Source organism: Pelodiscus sinensis, chromosome 4, assembly GCF_052426305.1.
Source record: "Pelodiscus sinensis isolate ZL-2025 chromosome 4, ASM5242630v1, whole genome shotgun sequence".
Taxonomy (NCBI): domain Eukaryota; kingdom Metazoa; phylum Chordata; order Testudines; family Trionychidae; genus Pelodiscus; species Pelodiscus sinensis.
The window spans coordinates 95,068,083-95,084,265 of record NC_143055.1 but is presented as its reverse complement, the minus strand read 5'-3'; the positions used below and the strand labels follow the sequence as shown (position 1 = coordinate 95,084,265).

Below are 16,183 nucleotides of genomic sequence, written 5' to 3'. Positions count from 1 at the left end.
CTTTGCCCTTATGGTAGAAATGTCATTATGCCTGGCCCTGAAGAGCAGAGTTGTCAGCCATAGTCTTCATGCTGGAATTGTAGTTTATCTTTTTAGATTGGCTAGGCCCAGGCCATTGAAAGCCTTGAAAATAACAACCAAGATCTTGAACTTGATTTTCTTCTGTAGGAAACCAAGTGGAGGATAGGTCTTATGTGTACAGGGTAGCCCATGTTGCTGAGGACACATTGTATACGAGTTGGAATTTCCTACAGACTGAAGGCTTTATGCCCAGGTACACTGCATTGCTGTAGTCCAGATGGGAAATGACAAAGGTCTATATAACTAAGACTAGGCCATTGTTCACCATGAGGGAAAGGAGTCTCCTAGACAACCACAGAGGGTAGACAACTTTACTTGTGGATGCTGCCATGTGAGAACTTAGCATCAGTGAGAAATCCAGGAGCACTCTTAATCTATGAACTGAGTTGCTCAATTCTGAGTGTGTATTTACCACCAAAGAAATTACATCATGTTTGCAGACTTTTCAAATGCTTTTATTTACCGTATATACCAGCGTACAAGACGACTTTTGATGTTAAAAAACATCCCCCAAAAATCGGGGGTCATCTTATACGCCGGTTATCCAGGCGGCGGGGCAGCCCAAGCCCCTCCGCGGCTTTGCAAAGCCTTGGGGGAAGCCGGTGGCGGGGCATCCCAGGCGCGCCTGGGATGCCTCGCCGCCGGCTTCCCCCGAGGCTTTGCAAAGCTGCGGAGGGGCTCCGGAGGCGGCTTCCCCCGAGGCTTTGCAAAGCTGTGGAGGGGCTCCGGCAGGGGGGCAGCCCAGGTGCGCCTGGGATGCCCCCCCGCCGGCTTCCCCCAAGGCTTTGCAAAGCCGCAGAGGGGCTCCGGCGGCGGGGCAGCCCAGGCGCGCCGGGGCTGTCCCGCTGCCGGGGCGTCCTCAGAGGCTTTGCTCCCAGTGTCCCTGGTCTGCTGGAGACGGTCCCCAGCAGACCAGAGGCACCAGGAGCAAAGTTGAAGCGGCGGCGGGGTGCCGCGCTTCTGAGGCTTTGCTCTAGCAAAGCCTCAGAGGCGCGGGACCCCGCCGCTGCTGCGGCTTTGCTCCCGGTGCCTCTGGTCTGCTGGGGACCATCTCCAGCAGACCAGGGACACCGGGAGCAAAGGAGGCGGAGGGGCGCTGGGATATAAGACGAAACCCTATCTTTTAACTAAAAAATTAGGGGGTCGTCTTATACGCCCAGTCGCCTTATACGCCGGAAAATACGGTATCCACCTGTCTTCATCTCCAAGCTCATCTCATTCAAGCACTGGGCTGCATTGGTGGTAGTGATTGGTGGTTAAGGAAAGATGAATACTGAGTTTCTTTTCTGCATTAACTCCACAATAGATGCATGCATATTACCATAGTTTTATTGGGCGGTACCAGTGTACACAATCAAAAAAAAAATTGAAAAAGTCAAAGCTAATTTATTTTTCCCTGTGGAAAATGCATTTAATTGCCCAGTTATATACAAGTAAGAAATGCCAGCCTCCCTTTTAATAGCTAAAGCTAAAACAAAAGGATCCTAATCCTCCTGACCAGCTGCCATCTGTAAGGGGTTTGATTTTAGTCCTTGAGGAATTTAGTCCCTCTCACACTTTTTGGAATGTGCCTTGGTCATACAAATAACTTATCAAAATATTAGGGAATGGGACTCAAATTATCAGAAAATCAAGTGCAATAGTTTTATGTTAAGTTTCATGCTATTTAACTAGAATGGTAAAATTTTGTTCTGTGTCAGGTCTGCAGTTCAAATACCTATTTGAAGGAAGATAGAGCCATCAGTCTAGCTTTGCTTTCAATAAATCAGTAGCCTCACTGAAGTCAATTACACAGACTTAGCCCAAGGCTTAAACACTGTTTTGAACATGGTATTTATGATGACCACATAAAAATGACCTTTACCTTTAAGACTGACAGTCTTTAGTCTCTTGAAGAGCTGTAAACTAATTTCCTGTATCAATTTTTTTAAAGTTATATGTGAAACCATAAAATTTGCAGTAGTTTGCTGTGGAAAACATGTACAACTTCCAAACATTACTGCAGCATGCCTAGTAATGATTATGCCTGCTGCTGACTAATTTACAGCATCTGTAAGATCATCCTTTAATCTCTAGCCACAAGAAATTAAGACTGGTAGAAGAAAGGTATACAATGAATACTGGAATACAGGAAAGCAGTTTGCAAGACTGGTTTATTGAAAACAAAAATAGTGAAAGAGGGAGAAACCAGAAAGGCACCCCAAGAGATAGAAATTCAATAAATGTAATAACGTAATTTGTTTTTCATACCCTATGTTTATTTTATTTTTGACAGAAACTGGGTGGGTTTGATGGTAATAGAAAAAATATGTGGAGGTGAATGAAGACGTTTTATTAAACTATATTTGGTATACAAGAAATTATTTCTAAAATCATATGCCTACAAGGTTGTTCAGCTGTTGCATTGAACATATGTTTCTTCTGTACTATAGTGGTGGATTATGTCATTAAAGAGTTCAGTTTCAATTTTAGGCTAATATGTAAATAGATCATTGTACCAAGGCAGCTGTTAAAGGGACCCCAAGATGAGTTATTTGTTTAGTTGGATGTGTTCAACAATAGCTTTTGTTCCTGAAAGAGTCAGAGCAAACAGATGATTGTAAAAGGGCACACTTGAAAACAATTACTTTTCACCCATTCATTGACAGCCTTGGCTGTGAAACCATCCAAGGTAGAGAAGACTTTGTGTCTATCTGGCTATAAGTAAACTTTTAAAAACTCTGATGTTGCAATATTTGATTCTGGCTTTAGCGAACCAAGGGTAAACTGGAGATGTTCCAGAAAGCTAGAAGACAAAGTGTTAAATGCCAACATCATGCAAAATTATTACTAGTGGCAGTTTAATTTTTGTCTGTTTAATAAATCAGTGCCCTGTGCCCTTTGTTGATGCTTTGCTGTGCTTAAGAGGCTGGAAGTATTTTCCTCATAAAGACAGATCAATAATTCGATCATAAAATTGTCTAAGGGCTGACACACAGAATCTTCACCAAGAAGATAATCTGAAATTGAAAAGGCCTGTTGAGCAAGCTCAATTGCTCTAGAAAAAGCCAATGTTCAGGTTCCCATTAATGTCATAGACTCTCAATGCTGTGGATTAATATGACTCTGTATCACATGCAAGATCTGTGTGATGACCTGCTTTTGGAGCCCTTGTAGAATACAGTGTCAGAAACCCACTTTTTTTGCAAAGTTCCTTCAAAGTGTTTTGCATGCTAGATTGTAATGTCTCTTGTGGAATGGTCTATCAAGTATAAATGACATGTAATTTGGAAAACTGTCTCAATAGATATTTACATAATAAAGCAGATTTAAGATAGCTGTAACCATTGACATTTAATGGATAAATAATGTGGTTTTAAAGCCTTTTAGAATTGCCACTAAAAAGTGAAAAATCTATATTCATAAGATCTATTTCTAAGCATTTAAATCTAAGTTATGACATATTGTTTTGAAACTTCATACATTTAAGAGATTTTTTTTATTGCTGTCTCCAAAGCAAAGAAATTAAACAAAAGATATATTCAAGTAATATGAAGGTACAGCACTCCACAATAGCTAGGAAATTCAAAACTGTCTAAAACTCCATGTTTAATTCACCACATTAAACCCACTATTGCAGGGCTCTCCAAACAGTGGGTGATCTCATATAACATATGTGCTGCGATACCTATGTATTACAAACAGGGTGAGTTAAGGACATATTTTCCAGTCCTTAGTCTGACTTTTGTGCACTTCAATTAGGCTCTTAAGGTTATCTGAATGTAGTTATTTTGTAGTTTAATTGAATTACCACACAGGAGCTTAATGACACTGTCTCTGGACAGCATGAAGAAATATATCTGCCCTGAATTTCAAACTACTGCTGCATATGGTAAGAATAAAGAAAAATCTGCAGCTGAAAACCTGCAGTAAGACTGTTCTCACTCATCTGGGAATAGACGGGGTAGGACAAATGCTCAAAAGGCATGAACATTTGGACAGAGCTGGGGACTGAAGGAGAATGATGTTCTCCAGTTTCACCCATTAGTGAACCAACTAACAAACACAATGGTGTTGTTGTTATTCTTTTGCCATAAGCAACAGGACTCTGTGTGTGGGCAGCAGTTTAGTGGGGAGGAGGATAAGTCGACCCCTTTTTGTCCTATTGATTTTTTCCTATTTGCATGACTTGAGCAAATTAAATGATGCAATATGGCTTTTTGTTACAAAACAAAGTGAGAGATACCACCCAGACACATATGTTGATTCGTAGAAGCTGTTTACATGAGAATGGAGTGAAATCTACCGTGAACTGAGCATAAAAATTCGATTCAGGCTGGGTATTTTTTTTTTATTATGCTTGGGCCAGCAAGACTGAAACACAAGTTTTCCAAGAGTCTCTCAGACCCTGACAACTACAGTGTTGTAACTGAGGAATTCTTAATTAAACCTACACTGGGAGGGGGTGGTGGGGTGAGGTGGGGGGAGGGAGAAGACACCTGATTGTTTATTTCACGTGCAGTGATTCTTAATGACATTATTTAGCAATTTCCCTCTCTGTGGATACACTTAATATCATTGCTCTGCTTATCAAATAAGATGATACATAATGATATATGAACAACTTAGAGAAATCAGAAACACTTCAATAAACACAGATTAAGCTCCCACAGGAAGCATAAAATTAAGTATTTTAAAATTCCAATAAGATACTACTTTTCAAGGCAACTCAATTTTAAATTAGGCATATGCATTGCCAGGCACTGTGAAAAGGCAACGATCTCATGCCATCCTGTGTGAGAAATCTATCATAACAGTGGAGCCTCTTTCAGCTGATACACGTAATCAAGTATAACACAAGAGCTTTGAGTACAGCACACTAAACTCTGGCGCACCAGCACCATCTACTCTCCAAACCCTTTACTGACCTGCTGACCAAACACGTGGAGAAAATTGTACACGCTTTTTGCTCGCCCCCACCCCCCCGATAAACCGGAAACCACCGTCAAAGTTAATTCACAGTACCACTGCTGCCAATGCAGAAACGTAACCCGAAAAACCATTCAAATCTTCCTTCTCAAACCACCATCCCCTCAGCACAGTCCTACCACCTATGTTTCGTGAGAAACGGGCACTGCCCTTCAGTCTGCAACAGCTGCTGCTTTGAGCATTCGGGACCATCTGAGGTTTGTAAGATCTCATGGAAACGCGACACCTTTCTAAGAACCCTCCGCTGTGACATAGAGAGAACTTTCTGTGAAAAATGCCTTCCCAATTGACTAAGCCTCCCTTCCAGATGAACCGCTCAGGACACAGGTCTGTGAAACTCACAAGGGAATAAACCAGGATCGCTTCTGTGCTTCAATTGTATTAGATCAGCGCCCCCCCCCCCAAACATGATCAAACCCATGTTCCTAGAGATCAACTCACTCAGCGGGTTAGCAGTGCGTTTGCATCCATGCAAAAAGCCTTCTGTGGTGCCTACCTTATTCTCAAAGTGCAGCAGCCCCTGACTGTCAGTCCTGGAGCAGCAGGACAGGCGAGGGTAGAAGCCACGACACATCATCTCCCCTTCGCTCGCGGGCTCCAGGAACATCATCCGCCTGTCTCGCTTCTTCAGGCGTCTCGGTGGGTTACCATTCAGGCACTTTCTCCTCCTTGCCCCGCTCTCCCCATACTTGGCATCCCCCTCAAAGAAGCACAGAACCACGGCCACCAGCAGCAGTTTCAACGGGAGCATCTTCAGCATCATGCCTTGGACCGCGGGAGTGGAAAACAAACCCCCAAACCAGCCCTGCCCCCTTCCCCGACTGGTTTTCTTGTTGCGCCTCGAAGCAGGGAACCAGCGGCCCCCAAACGGGAGGAGGGAGCCTGGAGAGGGATGATGGTGAACAAAAAAAAAAAAAAAAAACTAAAGGGAGAAGAACTTTTGCCCTCCCCACAAGCCCCCCCAACGATGCAGTAAACACCCGGCTTGGTGGGAGGATGCTCAGGAGCGGCGGGGACCCAGCCGCGCGAGGGACACCGCTTTAGTAGTGGGTGCTGCTCTGCGCTTTGGCGGGCAGAGCCGGGCCGGGGTTTTCCCCTTGCAGTGCGAGGCGGCGGCGGCAGTTCACTTGCTGTCCCATAGACAGGATGTTCTCTAGGTAGGACGGTAGCAGCCGCCTGGCTGGGGTGATGCCTCCTCCGCGGCCGGCGGTGGCTGCAGCTCACTACGGCTCTCATGTTTCGCTCCCTCTTTTCTTCTTTTTAAGCCGCGCGCGGGGAGGTGCTGCCACCGCGCGCCCCGTCACGTCACCGAGAAGCACTGGGGAAAGCGCGCGCGCGCCTGTTTAAAAAAAAAAAAAAAGGGGGGGGGGGGGGGGAGCGCGCGGTGGAGGACACGAGAGCCTGCGGCCCGGGAGGGGAAGGCTCAGGCTGGCTGCCGCAGCAGTAGTGGCCCTGGGGCACGACGGGCTGGGCTAGAGCCGGAGCCTGCTGCTTGTTGATACCCCCCCCCCAGTTGATACCCCCCCCCACATTGCCAAGGGGGGGCAGAGCAAGGCTGACTGCTCCTGCCGGACACAGCCTAGTGCAGCAGCTCCCCGCAGCCTGCGTCCCGCACCTACCCGCTGCTGGGTCCTGTCCCTGGGAGAAGGGGGCTCCTCATGTTTGCGCAGAGCCAACAGAGCCGGGTACCTTTTTCTCCTCCCACCCCATCTCCCAGGAGCACCCCGTCCAGCCCTCAGAGCAGGGGAGACTCAAGACTTCGCGGATGTGCCACTGAGCCACTGTGTGGCCTTGGGCACATCCCTGTGCTGCTCTCTGCCCCCCCTTCTCCCATCTGTAAAAGTGAAGGGGGTTTCTTGAGGCAGAGCCAGCTCCTAATGAACCCGAGGGGAAGGACACTTGGAGCTAGGGGTGTGAGATGCCCAACTGGAGGAGACCTACTTGATCTTAATCTCATAGAGTAAGAGAGCTAAACATGGTAGCTGGGACAACAGTGCAAGATGAGAGACTTGCTATTCTGAGTATGAGCTTAGGAGTGCAGCTACTAGCCTGTCTCTAGGGCTGTGTCCAGACTCAGGGGTTTTTTCGGGAAAAGTAGCCTTTTCCCGAAAAAACTTCCCCTGCGTCCAGACTCAGAAAGAACGCGGCTTTTCTTTCGATGGCGGTAAACCTCGTTTCACGAGGAAGAACGCCTTCTTTTGAAAGTTCCTCTTTCGAAAGAAGGCATTCTTCAATGTAAATAGGGCTTCCTCGAAAGAGAGCATCCAGACTGGCTGGGTGCTCTCTTTCGAAAAAGCGGATTGCTCTTTCGAAAGATCCGCCTGCAGTCTAGACGCGATCTTTCGAAAGAGGCTCTTTCGAAAGATGCTTTCGAAAGAGCCTCTTTCGAAAGAAGCCTGCAGTCTAGACATAGCCTAGGTGGTTAGCCTGGATCCCATGCTATTTTCTGTTTTTAGCATGCGAGCTCCATGAAAAGTAACTACAGCTGGGAGTTGCACTCCTTACCCCTCACTTATTTAGCAAATAATTGAAGTTGAGCACAATTTTTAGTTTTGGGCTGTGCACAGGGAAATTGTGATGGGATCAGTAGAATGAAAAGGTATCTTTTCCTACACATTTCAGTCCCAGAGCACACCATGGGACACACTCCCAAACCCTTCTGCAAAGGGTATGAACATAAGTGTTTGCTTAGTTACACACCACTGTCAGAGATCCACTTCTGTAGCCTCTGCTGAAACATCGGATTTGTGCAGCATGTTTATTAATGACCTGGATGAAGAGATGGATTGCACCCTCAGTTCGTAGAGGACACTAAGCTAGGGGGAGAGGTAGATACATTGGAGGGTAGGGATAGGGTACAGCATGGTCTGACAAATTGGAGGATTGGGCCAAAAGAAATCTGAGCTTTAACAAGAACGAGTGCAGAGTCCTGCACTTGGGATGGAAGAATCCCAAGCACTGCTACAGGCTGGAGACCTATTAGCTAAGCAGTAGTTCTGCAGAAAAGGACCTGGGAATTACAGTGGATGAGAAGCTGGATATGAGTCAACAGTGTGCCTTTGTAGCCAAAAGGGCATAATGAGGTGCATTAGTAGGAGCATTGCCTGCAGATCTAGGGAATTGATTATTCCTCTTTATTCAGCACTGGTGAGGCCACATCTGGAGTATTGCATCCAGTTCTGGACCCTCCCCCCCCCCTCCCCCCCCCCCCCCCCCCCTTACAGAAAGGATGTGGACACATTGAGATAGTCCAGTGGAAGGCAACAAAATGATTAGGAGTCTGGAGCACATGGTTTATGAGGAAAGGCTGAGGGATTTGGTCTTATTTAATCTACAGAAGAGAAGAATGAGGTGGGATTTGATAGCAGCTTTCAACTACCGGCAGGTGGGTTCCAAAGAGGATGGAGAGAGGCCGTTTGCAGTAGTGACAGATGACTGAACGGAGCAATGGTCTCAAGTTGCAGTGAAGGGAGGTCTAGGTTGGATATTAGAAAACAACAATTTCACTAGGAGGGTGATAAAGCACTGGAATGGGTTACTAGGTAGGTGGTGGAATTTCCATCCCTAGAGGTTTTTAAGTCCCAGTTTGACTAAGCTCTGGCTGGATGATTTAGTTGGGAATGGTCCTATTTTTAGCAGGGGATTAGACTTGAGGACCTCCTGAGGTCTCTTCCCTATGATTCTATGGGTACGTCTAGACTGGAGGCCTTTGTCGACAGCGGCTTTGTCGACAGATACTGTCGACAAAGCTTCTGTCGACAAAGAGTGTCTAGATTAGAGCCAGTTCTGTCGACAAAGCAGCTTGCTTTGTCGACATGAGAGTGTAGATGCAAAGGACAGTGTAGATGCACTAACGCCTTCTGTCGACAGAACTCTGTCGACAAAAGGCGTTATTCCTCGTAGAATGAGGTTTACTGACATCGACAAAACTGCCAAGTTCTGTTGACATTATGTCGACAGAACTTGGCGGTAGTGTAGACGCAGGTATAGTTTTGTCGACAAAAGTGCACTTTTGTCGACAAAATCCTGTAGTCTAGACACATCCTATGACTCCAGTTCCACAGACTAGGTTTAGGGCCCTGTGGAAATCCTATTTTTTTAAAACAAATTCATGGCAATGTAAATGGGCAAGTATTGAATGTCATAGATTATGCACAGAATAAATGTAACTAGCAAACTTAGTCAATTTTAATAATAGAATGAATTTCATCAACAAACATAGTCTGTCTGCAGAATACTGATTACATTTGAAAGTGACATTCAGTCATTTTTTTGTAATTGACTAAGCTTGCTACTAATTCATTCCATTCTTCACATTGACTAAGTTTGCACACAGCAGTCAGCTCTTCCATAAGAAATGTGCACTCACTGTAAGGTAAGATTTTAAAAATTGCAGTTTGTAGGCATTTTTTGTGATTCCCATGACCTCCATGAAATTGTGATTTACCTAGCACCCTAGTTGTTAGACATCGTTCTGTTTTACAAACATTTTAAGGTAAATATTTTTAAAAAATTTACACTCAGGGTCCTATCCCATATGTCTTTGGCAGAGGTTGTTAGCACATAGCTAAGTTGGAGTCTTCCCTTTAACATGGACTCAGCTAGTTCCATTGTCTATGAGATAGTTGGTCTTCTCAACAGACAATCATGCTGGGAGTGACTTTTCTCTCTCTTTCTGTCACTTGTCTTTGAGTCTAGCAAATTGCCTGAAGATGATTCTCTGTTTCTCTGTATGTTTTTTGCCGTCTGTCACGGGGTTCTCTGCCTGTGCCCCCTACCTGGGCGGGTTTCTCCCCCCCACAAGGTTCAGTGCCTCCTATCTGGGGGGGTCTAAATATGGCCCAATGGCCAGGTCTCCGATGCCCCATCTGAGGTAAATATGGCCCGGTGGCCGAATCTGTATTGCCCCCTGGCTGGGATAGATATGGTCCAGTGGCCGAGTCTCTATTGTCTCCTGGCTGGGATAGATGTGGCCCAGTGGCTGAGTGTCTATTGCCCCTGGCTGGGGTATTTTTGGCCCAGGGGCCAAGTCTCTAATGTTCGCTAGCCTTGCTCCCTTTTCAGGGTTGCACGGGTAGGAGGTAGGGCAGTCCGGGCCCACCCTCTCCCCTGGGCCCCATCCCACAGTCCTATCAGCAGTGGTCCTCACCACTGGCTTGGGGGGACTTGCTCCCGAAGCAGAACAAGCTCTCTGGAGTGCCTTCTGCTCCCTGCCCTGGGCTACTTCCTACCCTGGACTGTAGGTCAACAGTGTCCCCATTTGGTTCTGCAAAGGTGGTGGTGGTGTCAGAGGCTGTGGCGACTATGGTTGGCATGGCAGCTACAGATGGTGCAGCGGCGATGGCTGCAGATCAAGGCAGGTGTGACAGTTGCTGCGGTTCTGGCTGGCTCAGCGGCAGCTGTGGCGACTCTGGCTGGTGCAGCAGCTCTGGTTCCAAAGCCAGCTCTTGCTGACCTCGGCAGGGTAATTGCTCCCCTGCTTGAGCAGAAGCTCCTTCCTCTTCCCTGGTCAGCCCTGAATGAGCTGCTCCTGCGGCCTTTATACTGCCCCTGGAGTTGGAGCGTGCCAGCAGGGCTGTGGGGGAGAGGACTTCCCAGTACAGTAGGCCTGGTTAACCCCTCACTGGCCAGTGCAGGGTTGATACACTGGCTCATATGTCTTTTCCCCCTCCCTGGCCATCACGCTGGCTCATATGTCTTTTTTTCCTTCAAATTGCTTGTCCCTCTTGCATAATCATCTTGCATGATCTCCATACCACTGCACTCCTCTTGATCCCTTTAGTCCATTCTTTCTAGTGTCTCTCAAATGGAGAAACTCACAGGCATGCCTGTCTCCAGGCTCAGTAGGTCTTTGGCTGACTCTTGTGCGCTAGTGCCACTTCCTCTTATTGTTGGCCATATTCTCTCAGTGATGTAACAATCCCTCTAGCTGCAAAAGGTCTCGCCTCATTGAAAGCAGGGTTTTGGTTCTCTTTCCATCAATGCCATTTTGGTTGTTTTGGCACCCATGTGCTGTGGTATTCCCATGTGCCAAAAATTCTAAGAAGGGGTCTGAATCAGAAGAAACAGCCCTGTGTAACAGACTCAGCTGTTTTTACAGCTGATTCTTCCTGGTCAATTTCTGACAGCAGTACATTTCTTTTCCACTGAGGCACTAAAATGCACTCTTTCCTCATTCAGTTGGCATTAAACATTTGGTAAGAGCAGGAAATCACCACACTCAGTACTGTATGTATAGCTCAGACTTTATGCTGTTTGTTCACTGTATCCCTACTTTTTAACAACAGAAGACAAACTTTCATTTCCCCCAAATAGAGGGGTAAACCATTAGATTGTCTTATCACCTTTGTACTTCCACAGTTTCTTTCAAATCCATTTTATTATTTCATATTCATAGTCTTATAGAAACCAGCAGCTGGAATCTCATGCTAGAACATGATCTGTGCCCCACAGAGCTGTAAATGTATTAAACTAATTATCAAATTTATTAAAAACTGCAATCAGGTTTCCACTTAAAAATGTTTCAATTCCAGGGCATAGGTATATTTAAGAGATGCAGCACAGACTCTGACCTGTAATTTTTAAAGGCAAAAGATCTGAGAGTCAGTTATTTCAGATCTTCTTGTCCCCCTTGTTGCCGTATGGCAGTATAAATTCATTGTTGTGGCCAGAATTTCAGCTGACTAAAGTAAATCCTGCAACTACCCTGCTGGAACCTGCACTGAGTATCTTTGTGGGCACTAAAGCTGCACTTTCCCGCTATGGAACATCCATGGATATGGCAGTGGAATCCACAATGTTAGCTAGGATTAATCTAGCTATGTGACTTGACAACCTGACCTACCCCTGGAATAGAGTTTGTCTACATGATGGGGGTAATGAACACTAATTTTGAATCTTAATTTCTCCACATTGAGGGTATGTCTAGACTACATGGCTCCATGGACGGAGCCATGTAGATGAGTTTACTAGACATAGAAAAATGAAGCGGCGATTTAAATAATTGCCGCTTCATTTACATCAGAACGGCCACCACGCCGTGCTGATCAGCTGTTTGACGGCACAGCGGGGCAGTCTGGACGTGCCGTGGTCCACAAAGGAAGCCTTTGTCGACCGCTCCGATAAGCCTCATTTCATGAGGCATACCGGAGCAGTCGACAAAGGCTTCCCTTGTCGACCACGGCGCAACCAGACTGCCCCACTGTGCCACCAAACAGCTGATCGGCACAGCGTGGCGGCCATTTTGATGTAAATGAAGTGGCGATTATTTTAAATCGCCGCTTCATTTTCCTATGTCTAGTAAACTCATCTACATGGCTCCGTCAACGGAGCCATGTAGTCTAGATATACCACTTTATTGTAGTGCTTTTTGAAAGAATACTCTGTTAAAGCACACTAACGCACCTTGGCTGTGTCTACATTGGCACCCTTTTCTGGAAAAGGGATGCTAATGAGACAAGTCTGAATTGCAAATGCCTCAGGTAATTAAAATATCCCCCGCAGCATTTGCACGAACATGGCTGCCGCTTTTTTCCGGCTCGGGGCTTTGCCGGAGAAAAGCGCCAGTCTAGACGGGATCTTTCGGAAAATAAAGCCTTTTGCAGAAGATCCCTTATTCCTCTTAAATTCAGGAATAAGGGATCTTCCGGAAAAGGCTTTATTTTCCGAAAGATCCCGTCTAGACTGGCGCTTTTCTCCGGCAAAGCCCCGAGCCGGAAAAAAGCGGCAGCCATGTTCATGCAAATGCCGCAGGGAATATTTAAATCCTCCGCGGTATTTGCAATTCCGACTTGTCTCATTAGCATCCCTTTTCCGGAAAAGGGTGCCAATGTAGACACAGCCCTTTAGTATTAATCATCAGGGTCTACACAATCTAATTAGCATACAACATGTTATTGTACTGTAGAACTAACACACCTCTCTAGAGCACATTATCTCATCATGTAGAGAAGGCTACAGTGCCCATCACCATTTAAGTATATTTCCATCTTAGCCATACCAGTACAAGACTAAAGGAAACACTGCCAAAGTCTCACAGGTACTGCCTCTAAAGATGTCCTACTTCCATTAACAACATAAAATCCTAGGCCAAAAGTGCACAGGGTAAAAGAAGTGTGATCAGAGCCTTGATTTAATTCTTCATTTTCTCTCCCCTTATTCTATTTTTTAATTTACTTTTTCCTCTTTTACCTTCTATTTGGGTTTCTGTGGTTGAATTATTTCCCACTTGCTCTCAAATTTTTATATGATTCAAAGAAAAAAATACCCAGTGTCCCTTTCTACTGCTAAAAAAAAGTAAGTGCTCATCAGCTATGAGTCTCTGCTCATTTTGAGAACTATATTTAGTGATAATAAACATATCTGCATGTTAAATCTGGGATTTTCAGCTTTCTATTTAATGGCGATAAAAGAGAGTTTGATCTCAAAATATATACCTCAGAAATCAGCTTTAGAGACTTACAATTTAAAGTGTAAGAAATGGCAGAAACATAGAACCACTTGCCTGTCACATCATGTCTTGGGCAGTGTCCAATAGAGGATGCAATTGAGTTAAACTTCTGTTCTCTTTCCCCTGTTACATATCAGACAAACAGATAAGTAAGCTGTCTTAAAACAATTCTCAGACTCTTCAAAGAAGTTTATTAAGACTTTTACAAAAGATGTCCCTAGCTTAAAACATTGGAAACTTCAGACTTGCTCCTTTTCACTCAGCTGTGTCAAAATAATCTAACTCTGAAGGCTTCCACACTATTTCTTGGTGACTAACGCACCCTTGGGAAACATGCTGCTGTCACTTAGTACAGTGTTTCTCCAAGAATTGTCTTTACAGATTGCCAGCTTCTAGGGCATACAAATGCCCTTGTTTTTGAAGTGAATCCCCCTGGAAAGCTGGACTTGCTAGAGCGGCACACATGCTCCCCCTGGAACAGAACAAGCAGTGTGAGTTTATATAATAATCTGCAGTTCAATTACCCTCAGTGCTTTCCAACTGCCATTTGCAAGATGTTTGGAACACCCTTTGCTCTTCCCTTCACCAAGCATATTCATATTAACTTATAAATAATCATGCAATGGCATTTTCCAATTAGCTTTTCTCCATTTTGTTAGCAGCAGGGTAATTAGTTGAGCCTGCATTGTTGTTAAATAGTGAGAGTTATTCAGTCCCAGTAGTCAGCTGTGTCAGTCAGACTTGTTCAGCTCTCATATGAAGGACTTAAGAAAACTGAAGTGAGTCTGCAGATTCAAGCTCATAATAGCGATGTCAGCTTCTATGAGCCCTTCCCAGAACTACAGGATTGGTCTGGGGGCTTTCAAACTCAAGGATGTACATTTCCCCATATCCTTCAGAGGAGTATGCAGGAAGTATCTAAGATTTTGTTTCAGAAAGGACTACTGTTAGAACCAAGTGACTATTTTGGACTACCAATGACTCCAAGAATCTTCATCAACTTCTTGGTTGTAGTGACAGGCCCTCTTGCACCAGAGGATTCATTGCTATGTTTGTCTGACTGATCAAAATCAACAATTATCCTAAGGGGTATGTGTTGCTCTACAGATAATATACTCTGTTATTAAAATACTAGAAGATTTTACTCAGCATTACTTGGGTCTATAACTCAAATTAATTGTGAGGGGTTTTGGAAAATAAAATGAAAATGTATATGCTTTATTTAAATTATTATTCTGGGATGGGACTGGGGATGAGGGGTTCAGAATGCAGGCTGTGCTAGAAAGAGAGAGGACTACCCCAGCCCTCCCTCAATGCAGCAGCTTGAGGCCAGGTGAGAAGCACCTCTCCATGGCAATTGCAGCAACAGCAGACACAGTTTGGGGAGGGGTGCATGTCCCTCCCCACTGGGGCAGATCCAGGTTCGTCTGCCCCCTGTGCTCCCCAGCCAGAGTGAGGAATACAGCAAACTGTGCACTTCCCCCTCGCTCCCCGATAAAAGGAAACATCCAGCAATGTTCCTGTATGAATCAGAGAAAGAGAGGGAGCTTTAGCCTCCTGCCCACCCTCCCTAATTGTTGCCTGGGGGAGGCATGCTCAGATCTGGGGCAGTCTGGGGGGGCCCAGCCAGCCCGCCCCTTTTGTATTGTTTTATGAGAAGCAATCCCATTCAAGGTACATTCCATTTTCCTAGCACAACCAAACCCTCACCCTTGCTTTAAGGTATGATAAGAGGAAGCTGTTTACCAAATTTACCTTTTATCATTCAAGAGGAGTTCTTAGACAGACAAACTCTCTCAAATATATAGATGTATGTTAGTGGGTCTGATAAACCAACATGTATACGAAACCCAAAGACATCTTTTATGGGAGCCACCATTGACTCCAGGAATGGCCCGAGGCTGGCTGCGGCAGATGACGCCCCAGGCGGAAGGCGTGATCAGCGCCCCCGCCTGCATGGCCGTCAATGGCCGTGATGTAATCACGGGGTGCCCCGGCACCCTGTGACATCGTCATCGGGCGCCCAGGCCAGCGGCTCTCTAGTTTGCCTTGGCTCACTGGCCACCCCTGATTGACTCCATTACAGCATATTAATGACAGAACAGAATTAAAAAGCTTCAGAGAAGTAGCTGAGTTAGTCTGTAAAGGATAAACTTAAAAAACAACAAATAATCTGGTAGCACTTTAAAGACTAACAAAACATGTAGATGGTATCATGAGCTTCCGTGGACACAGCCCACTTCTTCAGATGACTGGAGTGTTGGATGTCCAGAACCAAAAATAAAGAATGGGGAGAGGGGGGCAGTGGGTATATAAATATCAAAGGGAACGCCGAGCAGTATGTAACAGGCAAACTAATAGTCTATAAGCACCTAAAGATAGGATCGTTAAAAGAAGCAGATAAGAACCATTAGTTAGCGATTAAATAGGAATAATACTAACACCAGATTCTACACAAAGAACCATTGGCACCTTCATTTTTTGGTTGGTTGATAATGTCCCGATTCAGAACATTGGCATGAAAATTAAACTTGTGAATGAATTGTAGTTCCAACCCTTTCCTGTGTATTTGGTTTGTGGAATTGGTCTGTAACAAAACAGCATCTTGAAGATCGCTTAATGAGTGACCAGGCAGAGATAGTCTGTCCCATTTAATTAATACCCCAACTGACGTCCCATACCAAG

The 16,183-nt window shown here is 45.3% G+C and overlaps 1 protein-coding gene and 1 long non-coding RNA gene across 3 annotated transcripts in view; one reads left to right on the top strand and one right to left on the bottom strand.

Moving 5' to 3' along the window:
• Window positions 1–6,329, bottom strand: part of HHIP (hedgehog interacting protein) — a 110,126-nt gene extending 103,797 nt beyond the window's left edge. Inside the window, exon 1 of one of the 2 annotated variants that reach the window (XM_014577905.4) lies at window positions 5,546–6,329. In XM_014577905.4, the coding sequence (XP_014433391.1) occupies window positions 5,546–5,812 (267 nt within the window). In that variant the 5' untranslated portion in view covers window positions 5,813–6,329. The remainder of the gene's footprint in view (window positions 1–5,545) is intronic. The other variant, XM_006131776.5, reaches the window with a different exon arrangement.
• LOC149524552 (uncharacterized) overlaps window positions 1–16,183 on the top strand; it is a 157,801-nt gene that overhangs the window by 126,538 nt on the left and 15,080 nt on the right. The window lies entirely within an intron of this gene.